Here is a 13,497-nt window from a genome sequence, read left to right on the forward strand (position 1 = left end):
GGAAAGAAGCTTCTCTAAGACATTTGGAGGCCTTCTGGACTCCCAGAGTTACTGTGAAAATGCAAGTATCTTCTGGAGAGGGGTTCCTTGAGGCCTTAGGGGATGCCACTACCAACAACGGCAGAGTAGAGGAGGGGCTGGGAAGCAGAAGAGCCAGTGCCCTCATCCTGCAGGAAGCCTCTGTCCGTTTGTGCTGTGAAGGCTGAACCCAGGCTTCCCAGTGGGTCTGAACTAAGGCTTCCTGCAGATCCAGCCAGGTTAAGTGTCTGGCTCTGGCCCAGGAAAACAAGAGCCCAGGCTGGAGCTACAGCTGGAGGTGGAATGAGTGGAGATTATGAGTGTCTAGAGAGAAGTAAATGGCCTCCAGGACCCTGCATCTTCCTCCTCTTCTAGCCTCCAAACAGATGCAGAAAAGAAACAACAGGCTCTGCAGTCTAGGACTCAGGAAACTGGGGCTGAAGTAGAAGCACTACACTTACCAGGTAGAGTGACCAATGAATTAGGTCAGGGCTGAGTCAGTTTCCTTACTAGGCTGAGAATAAAATGTGCTAATGAAGATGAGCTCAGTGGCTGATGGTTGAGATAAATCAACAGGCCCAGCACATAGCTCATAATGGCTTCTCTACCTTCTCACCACCAAGTTCAATCTCTACATGAGAACTTTATGTATGTGTGTAATGGACGACCATCCAGGAGTTAAAACTGTACCATGGGTATAAAAAGTGCTTGAGTGCTGAGTTCCACATTTTCACCCAAACATCCCCATCTTGCCAGGCAGTGCAGCCACTCAGCCAATGGCAACCACTGTCTGCCAACTCTACCCCCACTGCTGGCAACCCAGAAAACCATGATAGCCTCTCACCCCAGCTGGGAGAAGTTGTACAGCGTCTGCCACAGCCGCAGCATCTGTCTGCAGGTCACAAGGGCATCGTCTGGGCCTTTCAGTACCTGCTCCAGCTTCACTTTGGTAAACAGCAGGCTGTGGGGAAGTAGAGTGCCGTCAGCAGGCCATGTGAGGCTTCTTTCTGAGGACAGACCCCAGGGCGTCCAGCCTCCCCAGCACAGTCCCAGCCTGCCCAACTCCCCAGCACAGTTCGTGAGTGCAGCAGCCTCTGGACCACTTCCTTTCACTCGGTTTCTGAGTCTCTCCATCTTTCTGCCAACTCTTCTCATTTGTCAGTGTTTGTCCCACCTTCCGCCTAATCATATCCCATCTTATCCAGGTGCTCTGGGGGACACTTGGTCTGATTCACAGCCTGACTTTCACATCCTCCGTTAAGCAGTGGCATGCACATGCTTTTCATCAACACGTGGCTGTGCCTCACACTTTGTGTCCCTGAGGACCCAGGGTTTGGGTGAGAGATATCCAGAAAGCAGCTTTGTCACAGTGAGGCTAAGGAACGGGCATGAAGGTCACCTCAAGGGCAAAATTATGTTTTCTATCTTGCCAGCACACAATAGGTGCCCAATTACCATCTCCTAAATGGAATCCCAAGTTTGATTCCTGACCTAGGATATACTAGAAAGGTCCTGTTAATAGTTTATCAAAGGTTTCTCCCTTTGAATTTCTTAATATAGCCAACTCCCTTAGATAACAGGATCAAAGGAACATGACACTTTATTCAGTCACCACTCAGGGACAGTTGCTGTGTCATGAGAAAGTGGGCTTCAGACTTTCAATCTGAAAAGCAGAGTCCTCTGAGGCTGGAAGGCTCACAGGAGGGGTGGGACACAGGACCCAGGGCCAAAACATTTACCCCAAAGCATCTGCATGCTTGCTCACCAGGAACTGCCATGGGCCAGGAGGCATTGCTGGGCCAGATATTAGCCCTTTGGCAGGCAAGACTTCTACCACCAGCAACACTGACACATCCCACATCCTTGGGCAGCCTACAGAGTGTGGCTGAGCCACTGAGGCCCCGTTAGTCATCTTATGATTGCTGAGCAAATCAACAGGATCAACAAGCCCCGAACCTGGTCACTGCCTGTGCAGAGTATGCCCCCATCTGAGGCTGCCACACAGGCTTTCAAGTAACAAAGCTCTGCTTCGAGGCCTCCATCTCAGACTTCCCAGGCTGCAGAGAGGGTAACCCTGCCCATGGAGACCTGGCCTCTGCCTCGGGGCCTAGCATCTCTCCTCTGCACTGAGACCTGGGCTTCTATGTCCTTCAGCACTTCCCTTTTCCTTCCTTCGCTTAGACTGTGATTTGTTGGCTGAGAATGAAAAGGGTAGAATTTTCCCTGGTCCTCTTTCCAGAAGAGAGGCCTGGCTTCAGAGAACATATTACTCCTTTTCCTGAAATTTGCTTTTCCTGCCCCTGCACCCCTGTCATCCTTGCCATGGCTCTCCACTTTCACTCCATCCTCCACTTCCACCCCATCCCCTAGCCTTGACCTTAATTAAATCTCACTTCTCCATCTCTCCACACCCTTGACCTATATGACCTTATGACCACCTGGCTGGCCTATGAAGAAGGAATGGGCCCCCCAACTAGCATAGCTGGGCAGGCTATAGCCTGAGTAGGAACAGGTCTCAGCACCTGGTAGCCAGTGACACCACCTGCTCTCCCTTCCCAGACGGACCCTGGATACAGCCTTCCACCAGCAGTTTTAGGTGCCTCTGCTTTTGGGAGTAAGAAATAAAAGACACAATTTCTGCCTTCAAGGTAACAATTAGAGTGCTAAAAATGTCAAATTGCCCAGAGAATCCGATGCTGTGTTTTGGGGCCAGACTCAGTACAAGGAAAAAACAGAGAAGAGGGTCTAGCTGGAGTTCATGTCTGGATGAAAAGGAAGGTGGGGTAAGATATGGGTGGAAGTGGGGGAGAGAAGTTTGGGCTGGACAGGACTGAAGGGAAGGGTCTCCTTAGGTAACCAGAGCAGGGCTATGTTCGGAGTTTCCAGCTCGGCCCTGTGACATTACCCGACCCTCCAAAGACAGATTCCTCTTGACCAGGGTCCCTGTCCCACTTCTGTCTCTGCAGCTGAGAGCCAGGTTGTGTTCTTGGCAGACCTGCTGGCAGGCACCATGTGCCCAGGACAGAAAGGGCTGAAAGATGAGCTGGCATGGTCATCACAGTAGCCTCTATCAACACGGGCTGTACCCTCCTGGCAGCTGACATTCCATTAGCATGAGTGGCCCAGAGTGGAATTTCTCAACCCAACCACATACTCTCTAGGCCCAGCAAGTGTTCCAGCAGACACCTTCTGGTTTGCTATTCACTCCTGCATCCTGAGGCTCCAGATTAGCTGCTGAGACTTCCATGGTTGGCAGCTGAGCACTGCCAAAGGCATCTTCCTCCATGAAGAGGCCTGCTAAATGTTCATGCCGTCTATGTGGCCTGGGGCTGTGGCCTTCAGGGCCTTTCAGCTAAGCCTCTCCCTCTCATTCCTATTGCTCGCTCATGACCTTGGGCTGATCACATGGATGCTAACAGCTCCCAGAGTGAGCACAGACTCTAGGACTTGTCTGTGCTTTGTTCCCGTGGTGACATCTGCTGGGACTTTCCTTCTCCCTCCCACATCCAGATGTCACTCTCCAACTTTCTCTGTGTGTTTCTCTGAGCACCGCACACATACATACATCCCCTTCCAGGACAGCTATCAATGTGTCTGGAAGTGGGTACCTGATAGCTTGTGTCTAATTTACAGCTTGGCCCTTGCTTGAAATGGACCAGCAAGCGACTCAGGGCCTCACAATTAATTCAGTTCTGGGCTCTGCTCACTAAGATATCTCTGGGAGCAGTTTTCCTCCCACCCAGTCCCCTGGGATTGGTAGCTGTGACTTGCCCACGTACTCTGAGCCCAGGTTTTCGGATGGAGATCTACTGTGCCATTGTGAATTGTGGGTGACACTTCAGGGCCAGCAAAACTAGAGAGAGTTAGAAGTGTGGCCACAGCCTTATCAGAACTCTGTGCTTCCTGGGTAGGGCTGAAGTTGTTGGCAGTGGGGGCAGGACAGAGGGACAAGCTTGGATCCACAACCCTTTCAGGTACCCAGACCCTCCTACTCTATCTTACATATACATGGAGTCTATAATCCACTACTGTACTTGGTCATGGGAGTGCACATGCCTGTAATCCTAGTATTCAGGAGGCTGAGGAAAAAGACCAGCTTGGGGTAAAAAATGAGTTTGAGACCAGCCTAGGACATATAGCATGATCCTATTTCAAAACAAAACAAACTAAAGAAAACAGACATGCTAATCCTGAAGCTGCAGTCCTCCAAAAAGGCTCTATGCAACCACCATGCCCTCTGATTGCCTAGTATGCCCAGTCAGCACCTGACTACATCCTCTCTGTCTCTCTATATACATTGGCTGCAAAGTTTAGTACAAAAGATACACTCGTATCAAGCATTTCCAGTCACTCCCTAAGCAGTTTACAGTAGTAGAAGCCACCACTGTAAGTGGTGTCTGTGTCCATTACGCACGCCTGCATGGATGGGAAGCCATTCCAGGAGAGAGGTGGTAAGGTTACCATCCTCAAACCCTAGACTATGTCTCTTAGAGTGAACAGATACTGATCAGAGAATCAGAAACCCATGTCCCATCTCTGTTGCCACCCAGCTAGGCTTGTGACAGGTACCACACCTGGAAAACAAGAGCAAAGTCACCAGTCTACTGACTGGCACAGGGCTAAGCTCTGAGGACCATGAGCAGCTTCAGTAAACCTCACAGCAATGTGTGAGCCTCTCCAGTTGACACCCTGCCCTGATGGGACCTCCTGCTTCAACACTGTAGCCTTGCCAGACCCCAAGGGAGCATGCTTCCAGGCCAGGTACCTCGGAAGGCTCTAGCAAGCTGTTGAGCGTCCTGGCTCACTCAACAGGCCCTGTAGCTCTTAGCATGACCAGGTGCTGGGTCAGATATCTCAGCTGGGACTCCTCCTCTTGCAAGCATTTTCCAGTCTTCCCCCCACCCCCCCTCCCCCCGTCCCCATGAGACTGTATGTCAGTATGTTGCCAAGCTGGTCTTGAACTCCTGGCTCAAACGATCCTCTTATCTCAGTTCCCCAAGTGGCTGGGGGCTGGGGGTGGGGGGGAGTTGCCTTTAGCTCAAGCAGTTACTTCTTCATGGTGGACTTTGCACCAAATAGGCTGGGACTAAAGGTTTGCATCACTTCACCCAGCTTTGTACCGTTTTTGTTTTGTTTTAAGCTGAAGAGGAAGAGGACCATGTGGAGAAGCTGAGCCCCTCCATGACACCCATGGGCCTCTGTGCAGGTAGATGTGAAAGTGGGTGGTTTCTTTGGGGAGGGAAGGAACAGAGGTCATTGTGAATACTGTTCTAACCCACTGCTGGGATGAACAGGTCTTGAGATGCGCCTCATTCCTGGCACTCTCTAGCTCAGTCTAGACCTTGGGCCAAAGTAGGGAGCCACAGTGCACTCAGAAGCCCACTGTCTAGGAGTTTAGCTCTTAAGAATGCCACCAGTGCCAACCACTGGTGGCTCATACCTATAATCCTAGCTACTCAGGAGGCTGAGATCTGAGGACAGTGGCTCAAAGCCAGCCTGGGCAGGAAAGTCTATGCGATTCTTGTCTCCAATTAACCACCAGAAAACCAGCCCACATGGCTCCCTCAGGCATGTCCTAACTGCCCACTGCATTCTGGTGGGGTGGGGAGAACTGTTACCTCAGGACCCCCCGACCCCGACATCAGTACCTAAGGGGCATAGATGGCTTTTGGCTGACCTGATTAGAGCCAGCCAAGCGGAAGCATGAAGAGCTCAGGTTGCACAGGTCTCTGTCCAGGCTAGCTCTCTTCCCATGGAGGAGGACAGATCAGCAAGCTCAGCAAGCTCTGCATGTTGCCATAAATTGGCCATTCCCCACAGGTCAGTGGTTTTGTCCACCTTCTCAGTTGCTCTGGTGAGGGACTCATGAGGAAGATTTCTAGGTTGACACTGGCATCTGCTTTTCCTCCCTCTTCCTGGGCCCTCCCTGGCTTGCACTCCTGGGGCAGATCAGACCGCTAATCATTTGTCACAAGGATTAAGACTTGGAGTGCTTCCCATTTGTGGCAAAGGCAAAAAACTTCCTTCCACTGCTAAAAGGGTGAGGCTCCTCAGAAGTGGGTTGAATGTGTTTTTGCAAAACTTTTTTTTTCCTTAAGTGCTTGAATTCAAGGCCTGAGCACTGTCTCTGAGGTTGTTTTTGCTCAAAGCTAGCATTCTACCACTTGAGCCACAGCGCTACTTGTAATTTTCTGGTGTTTAATTGGAGATAAGACTCTTATACTTTCCTACCAGGGCTGGTTTTGAACTGCCTCCTGATTAGCTAATATTATAGGTGTGAGCCATCAGTGCCTGGCTTGCAAAACCTTAATTTAAAAAAAGTAGCTCAAAGTGGTAGGGTGCTGGCATTCAGCAAAAGAGCTCAGGGACAGTGAGTGGCCAGGCCCTGAGTTTAAGCTCCACGACTGTCAGCGAAATAGTATTAGAGTTTCTTAGGGATGAAGATGTAGCTTAGTGGTAGAATATTTGCTTAGCAAGTGCAAGGCCCAGGGTTCTATCTCCAGTACTAAAGAAAAAAAAGTTAAAAGAAAATGGGATGTTTGCTTTGGCTATGTGAGCTGAGGTGAAAGGTCTCTCATCTATCACCTTACCTAGGGCTCTAATCCTCTGCCCTGCTGGCAGCACTGACTCAAGTGTTCCACTTTGGAGGGTGGGGGAAGCTGGTGGGATAAAGCTGGCTGCAGGGGAGGACATGGCTATGTGGGTAGTAGGGCACATTTTCACTTTCAGGATCCTAAAAGCAGAAGCAGCCTATACGTACAACCCTTTAACAAGGCAACTGCCATGGGCCTGAGGGAGACACGTGGTCCTACCAAATAGGATGCAGGGATACTGTTTACGTCCCTCTTGCAGACTCAGTCATTCCTACAAGTGCCTGAGCCTTTCTCACAGTTCCTAGGCATTTATTTGCAAAGCAGAGATGGCAGCTGCTGTGAGAAAAGAGTGGCAGCAGGGTCTAGAGGGCCTGTGCCTGGGGACAGCTGCCTCTCGGGGAACGTCAGCTGTCATTCTCAGACCACTTCCTGACAGGTCCTGCACTGGGGCAGCCACCAACTAGTTCTTTATCTCTGCACCACAAATGCCTTTCTACAACAAACGTGTGCTGAAGCTCTGAAGAGGAAGTTGAGTCACAAAGACTCCCCAAGGCCTGGAAAGCTGTGGGTATTTCCAGGACCAAAGCAACTCCAAGGAGGTGAGGCTGCAGGGAAGCTCTATTCTTCCTGGCCCACTGGCTCAGCTCCCCCTGGCTCCTGGCCATCTTGGGAGCAAGCCCTCCCTGGTGAGGTGAGGGAGTGGTGGGCAGCAGGGATGGCGACACGTGTGTTAAGTGTACAAAAGGGGATATTATCTCTTTAATGGACAGTAATTAGTAATTCCAGCTGGTGGCTGTGCTGTACTGTTTTAATGAAGAGTTCTATTTTTATAGAAAACACATAATTGAGTGAAAAAGCATGCTATTCTGAGTCAGGCAGCCATATCTCTGGAAACTGTAATTCCTCAGCCAGGAAGCCAGACCTGGGCACAAACAGGACAAAGACTCACAACAAGGGGACTCAATCCCATGCCACCCAAGTTGGTTTCAGATGGAATGCTGTGTTTCAACTCTAGTGACTCATGTTCTTTCTAGGGGCAAGGCATTTAAGCTCTTCAGAACTTCATCTATGTCCTCATCAGTACAAAGGGAATAGCAATAGTTCCTAGAGCAATCCTTCCTAGAGTTTCTAGTAGGATTGCTCCTTCAATGAAGGACTAGAAATGAGCTCAGTAATGTCTGGCAAGGAGCAAGCACTTGGTATATGTCATTGCAGATGGGAAGTGCTGGAGCTCAAACATGCCAGGTTGTCCAGCCATCAGTAAGCAACAAACAAGTCAAACCAGAATGAATGCAGGGTCAGACACACACCAAACAAAAACCCCCACAGGTCCTCTGGCCTACCAAGTGTGAGGGTCTCCTGGGGTGTGCAGGGTGACCATCCCTTGGTTTCGAACACGGGGGTAGTAGGCAGAGGATAGGTTATAGTTTCTGTCTCAAAGAGGCTTTCAAAGTCAAACAATTTACATTCCCCAAAGAACAAAACCAGGCCCAGGAAAGGTTTAGCTGTGACCCTCAGGGGCTCTAAAAACAAACTGAGACCAGAAGGGAGTCTGAGGATGGGCAGGATTTGAACGTCAGAGGTGAGAACACTCCTCCATAAACGAGCAGAATAGCAGCCCCTCCAAGCAGGAGCCAGCTAATTCTGGCTCCAAGTCAGCCTACAATCACTTGGTTCTCTCAAGGTAGCCCAGACAAAGGCCAGAATGCCAGAGACACACTGAGCTACACGGGGCTCCTAGATTTCTCCAAATTACACAGCTCTGGGAAAGATCCCACCAGAGTAAGTGGCTGGCTACCCTCACAAACATGTTTTTCGAGGTGTTACTCTACTGGTATTCTAGGAATAGCCTTTCTGAAAGGGGTGGGCCATGCCAGCTTTATTACCTTCCCAGAGATTAATCCCCAACATGCAAGGACACCTTAGCAGCTCTTCCTAACCCTAAAACCAATGACTTTCCCCTGAGGTTGGAGGATTATGCTGACCGATGTTCTCTAATCCTTGAAGGCTCATGATGATCCTCCATTTCTTAATGAGTTCATTTAATGTGATCCAACCTTAAAGCTTTAAAAAAGCAACAACCTGAAAACTTAGGAGTTTCTGAAGTAGTTTCCATCCTTCAGAGGCCATTCATTCGGTATGCTGTGTTGACTGATGGCTGAGCCCACTAGCTTCCTGGCCTGGGCTTCCCTCCACTGCAGGCCACCTCTAGTTCCCACAGATGCATGACCTTAAGCAGACATGTACATAAACCACCCAGAGCCTTTTCATAATCATCCAAAGCAGACTTCCAGAAAGAGCCTGAAGTAGAACAAAGGCTTCCAGCCTGGCATGTCTTTGGTCTCTATCATCTCTACACAATAAGCAGATGCTCAGGGACCCAATGGCTTCTCAGAGTCCATAAGGCAGGTCAACTCTATTGGCAGGATGAGGGCTATATCTCACAAGCCACATTATCACACAGGGTGATATGTGGAGATCACATGTATCACCCGAGGAAGGGAAATGTGAATGTCAACCCAGCTCAGTTGAGGAGGAGCTGACCTTTGGGATGGATCTGATGCTGTTGATGATTATGCCTGGCTTAGCACTTCCTCAGCCACATGGCCCGAAAGCACACCGGGGCTTCTGTCCTTGGGAGCTATGGCAGCCAAACATGTTTAATGAACCCAACAAAGTGATAAACTATGTTTGTGTTAATACCTTCAACTCCAACCACCTCACTGGAGTGTTGGTATTTTAAGCATCCTTTTGATGTACTACAAGTCCTTAATAAGAACAATCAAATAAACACTGGATTTAAGGCAGAAATGTTAACAGAAGTCCCAGGACCCTGAGCCCTTCTGTTGAGGGAAACACAGCACTAGAAACATGTCACAGTAACCTGATAAATAGGCGGGGCAGGCCAGGTAGCTCAGAGAAGGTGCCCTAGAGGTTCAACTTCGGCTTTAACTAGATCCAGCTAATGTCTGGCTCCAACTAATGCCTAGTTATCAGCTCAAACATTTTCCAAAACAGTCTAGGTTTCCTGGGGCCGATGGCTGTGGTGGTTCATTTGTTTACCCATGGCAAGCTCTAGCTAGTGGAGAGGGCCATATTGTTCCCCCATAGGGTGTCTCTGGGGCTCTGACACACCTTCCCCTAGGACTTTTCAAGTCCCTTAAGACCAGGGCTGGGCCAGCAGGTACTCCCAGGAGTAACTACTCTGACCAGTGTGGGGATGGGTCCCTTGGGTGTGAGAGGAGGCAGCCTTGCCCGTTGCAGAGCAGGGACTAGTACACATTTACTCCTTTACCACTCTAGGTATGGCCTGGGCCTTCAAAGCCAGTCTGGCAAGCTGCCAGGGCTGGGCAGGAACAGTGACTGACAGGCTGGCTATTGGAAAGCTCCCATCATCAGCCCAGGAACTTTGTTTGGTTGCTATGGTGACCTTCACCACAAAGGTCTGACTAAAGCACAAGGAATCTGTTACCTAAAACCATAACCAGACATCTCCTGTGGATTCAGGAAGGACGCTTATCAGTGGCCTGTTACTCTTGACCCCACATCTCTGCCCCTCCCTGGATAGGCTTCCCAGCTGCCTCCCCCACCTCAAGTAAGCCAGGGCCAGCAAAGATAACTCCTAGCTTAAAGGCCTTCTCATATTCCATACAGAGAGACTGCTGTTCCCTGAGGCCCCCTGTAGGCTTCAGCCTCCTGGCTGGCTGACCAGGGACAGCTTGGCCAGCACATGTGCCCATGGCTTAATCGGAAGCCCATAGGATTTCATGAAGCTGCCCGAGGGTGTCCGGTTCCCACTGTGCCAGGTTCACACTGTCCCCGAGGGGCCATCAGTTTCTGCCTTATCACGTTCTGCCTTTTTAAACTTGAGCTCCACCAACTAAAAGTCATCTCATAGCATGGAAACCAAGATGCTCTCTGCTTTACTTCCCAATCCCTGAACCTGAAGGATTTTCCAAAGCTGGACTCCACGAAAGCTGGGTGCTCTGGGTGTCTTGAAAGCGCCTGTGGGAGGATGGTGACATCCAGGGCAGCTGAGGAACTCAAAACAATCTCCTTAGAACTGCTTCCTCCTCCACTCAGGCCCAGCCTTGCTGGAACTTCCAACCTCCAACCCCTGGAATGGCACACAGATTTCGGCCCATGGGTCCCTGGTACCAGCCTGACCCTCTTTGTGATATCTTCACCATCCACACTGCTGCTTTAGACAAGGCTTTCTATTGGCTGAATGGCCTTCTTTAGTATGAGTTTCAAAAGGCAGAGGTGGAGGAGCCAGTGCAGATAAAAGCACATGTGGAAGGGTCCATTTATCTACTGCTTCAGCATTACATACTACCTGCTAGCTTCTTCCCTCTTGGTGGCAGTCTGCATCACGGTCAGCCTCGGCAAGGCGAAGCCTTTAAAAGACCTCGTTCACTAGGACTTCATGGGGACAGTGAAATTAGAGAAGAGGAAGTTTGGTTTGTGTTGTTTTGTCGAGCGATATTTACTGGACCAGTTGGTTAATTAACTGCCTTGGCAACAGCTGGAGCCAAAAGAGGCTGTTCCCAGTGCAAGGAGCAGCTGGAGAAGCAGGACGCAGTGTCAACTGAAGAGCAATGACATTTTCAGTGATCCCTGACCTGTAATGGACTCAATGACATTTCCTGCTAATCCATGGGTTTCTGTACTCCAGGGTTTCATCTGTGGGGAACAGTACTGACTTAACTGCAGTGACATGCTCATACCCTATGGTCATTCAACCTTGCTGGGAGGTAGATGGACTACTCAGCCTCCACTCATCTCTATGTACATGTTATATATGTGTATATTATATACGTATGCATGTGTATTGACACACACTTTTCTTTTTGGTTTAAAATAAGAGATTTATCCTTTAAGTTCTGTGGGTCAGAAGTTCCTGCATTTTCTCCAGTTTTATAGCCTTTTAGATCCAAATCAATACAGAGATCCTGCACATGCAGAGGTGACAGGCTTCACAGTGGCTCATGACACAGAGCTGCTTCTCTTCTGTTGACCCCTGGATGTGCAGGCAGGGGACAGCAAACATTACTGGGGGTAGGACACACTTGTCTCCAAGTTCTCTACAGCACAACACTTCAGTGACAGAGAACAAAAGAGGAAGGGAGGTTCTAGCCCTTAGAGCTCCTGAAACCTGCCTGCAGCATGGTGTCACAGTGGTGAGTGCTTCTCAGGGCAGAGGCTGCCCTCTTAAGGCTCTGGCTTGCATTCCAGGCAACCCCAGCCAGCTTGGAGGACGAAAGGGGGCACAGTTAGGTTGCATAATGACAAAGAGCATGGTCTACATGGGGGCTCCCTACCTTTCTAGGGATGCAGGCCCTCAGAGAACCTGCTGAAAGCCATCTTCCCACACCTGTTTTTCATGTTGACCCCTGAGCTTCTTGTGAGACACTAAGCTCAAAGCCAGGACCGTCTGCCTGTGAGGACCTTGGAGCGAGCAGAGCATGTCTGCTTAGCTAGGGAACAGATGAGGCTCACACATGTCATGGTGGGTGGGGGCAGGGAAATGCTGCCCAGACAGCAATAGAACAGAGGAGGAGATGAAGGCTGTAAGGTCAGGAGTGGGCCAGGGTAGCTGAGAGGGGACTGAAGGACTATTTCCTAACACTGGGGATATCCCCTGACTACCTGGAACTCCCCTGACACTGACAAATAGCCTAGTCTTCAATCAGACTATCAACATAAGAGTAGGTTAATGTCCATAAAAGCAGGCCAGTGGAAGAAGATGCAGCTCAGAAGTTAAGAAGAGGTATGGAGCAGCAAAATGTCAGGTACTAGATGAAAGGTCTCCTTAAAAGGTAGGGTCAATCAAGCAGGATACCAACCTTCCTTTGTTTCTGCCACCACAACTCTACTCTCTTCTGCTGCACAATTTTGGTTTTCATTTCAGATCTTATTTTGAAAAGGACTTGCTGCTAAAATGATATCTGACACCGGTCCCCCCTAGTGTCTTATTTCTTCAGTGATATGCACTCAGTCCCAGGGTTGGTGAGGAGCCTCTCCCTATCCATCCTAGGGTTCTTCCTCCTTTTTGCTTCTACCAAGGCCTAGATGGCCACAGTAAACACATGTACATTCAGGGGTCCACATAGGAATGCATAACACACAGACACACATGTACACAGAGGTACACACAGGCTCACTGGCACAGACACATGTGTACACTGGCACACACAGGCACACATGCATACTCTGGCATAGACAGGCACATGTGCACACACAAGCCAGCAGAAGTGTGTCAGATCAGGTGCTGACAAGTCTGAGGATAGAGTTTGTAATAAAAGGTACCAGTACTGGGAAACTTCTGTCTTTTGTGTATTTTCATTATAAATAAAAAATATGATAACCTTGCAATGTCATATGATACCTGGGATTCCTGAGCCAAGGTGTATCCCTTGTCCATACTGCTTTAACTGTACTTGAGAATTTTTTTAGCCAGTCCTGGGGCTTGAACTCAGGGCCTGAGCACTGTCCCTGGCTTCTTTTTGCTCAAGGCCAGTACTCTACCACTTGAGACACAGTGCACTTCTGGCTTTTTCTATATATGGCATGCTGAGGAATCGAACCCAGGGCTTCATGTATACAAGGCGAGCACTTTACAACTAGACCATATTCCCAGCCCCTACTTTAGAATTTTAAGTGTCTTATACAGTGAGGTAATTCAGTGACCTCCTAAAGGCTGGGTAAAGGCTCAGAATTAGGGCCATTCATCAAATACAAGGATGACCTACTGCAGAGCTACGGTCTGCTGTGGTCAGCTAGGACCTGTCTGGGAAGAGGGCAGAGAAACAGGCAGTATTAGGATCCTGAGCACTTAGGTCAGAAGTTTGGATGAGGATAAAGTAGGGTGAGACTCAGAGGTTCT

The 13,497-nt window shown here is 49.5% G+C and overlaps 1 protein-coding gene across 2 annotated transcripts in view; it reads right to left on the reverse strand.

The window, feature by feature from the left end:
* Ttc7a (tetratricopeptide repeat domain 7A) overlaps positions 1-13,497 on the reverse strand; it is a 111,110-nt gene that overhangs the window by 22,102 nt on the left and 75,511 nt on the right. For both annotated transcript variants that reach the window (XM_048352979.1, XM_048352980.1), the window contains exon 16: positions 863-979. In XM_048352979.1, coding sequence (XP_048208936.1) covers positions 863-979 — 117 coding nt within the window. The remainder of the gene's footprint in view (positions 1-862; positions 980-13,497) is intronic.

Source organism: Perognathus longimembris, chromosome 8 (genome assembly GCF_023159225.1).
Source record: "Perognathus longimembris pacificus isolate PPM17 chromosome 8, ASM2315922v1, whole genome shotgun sequence".
NCBI lineage: Eukaryota > Metazoa > Chordata > Mammalia > Rodentia > Heteromyidae > Perognathus > Perognathus longimembris.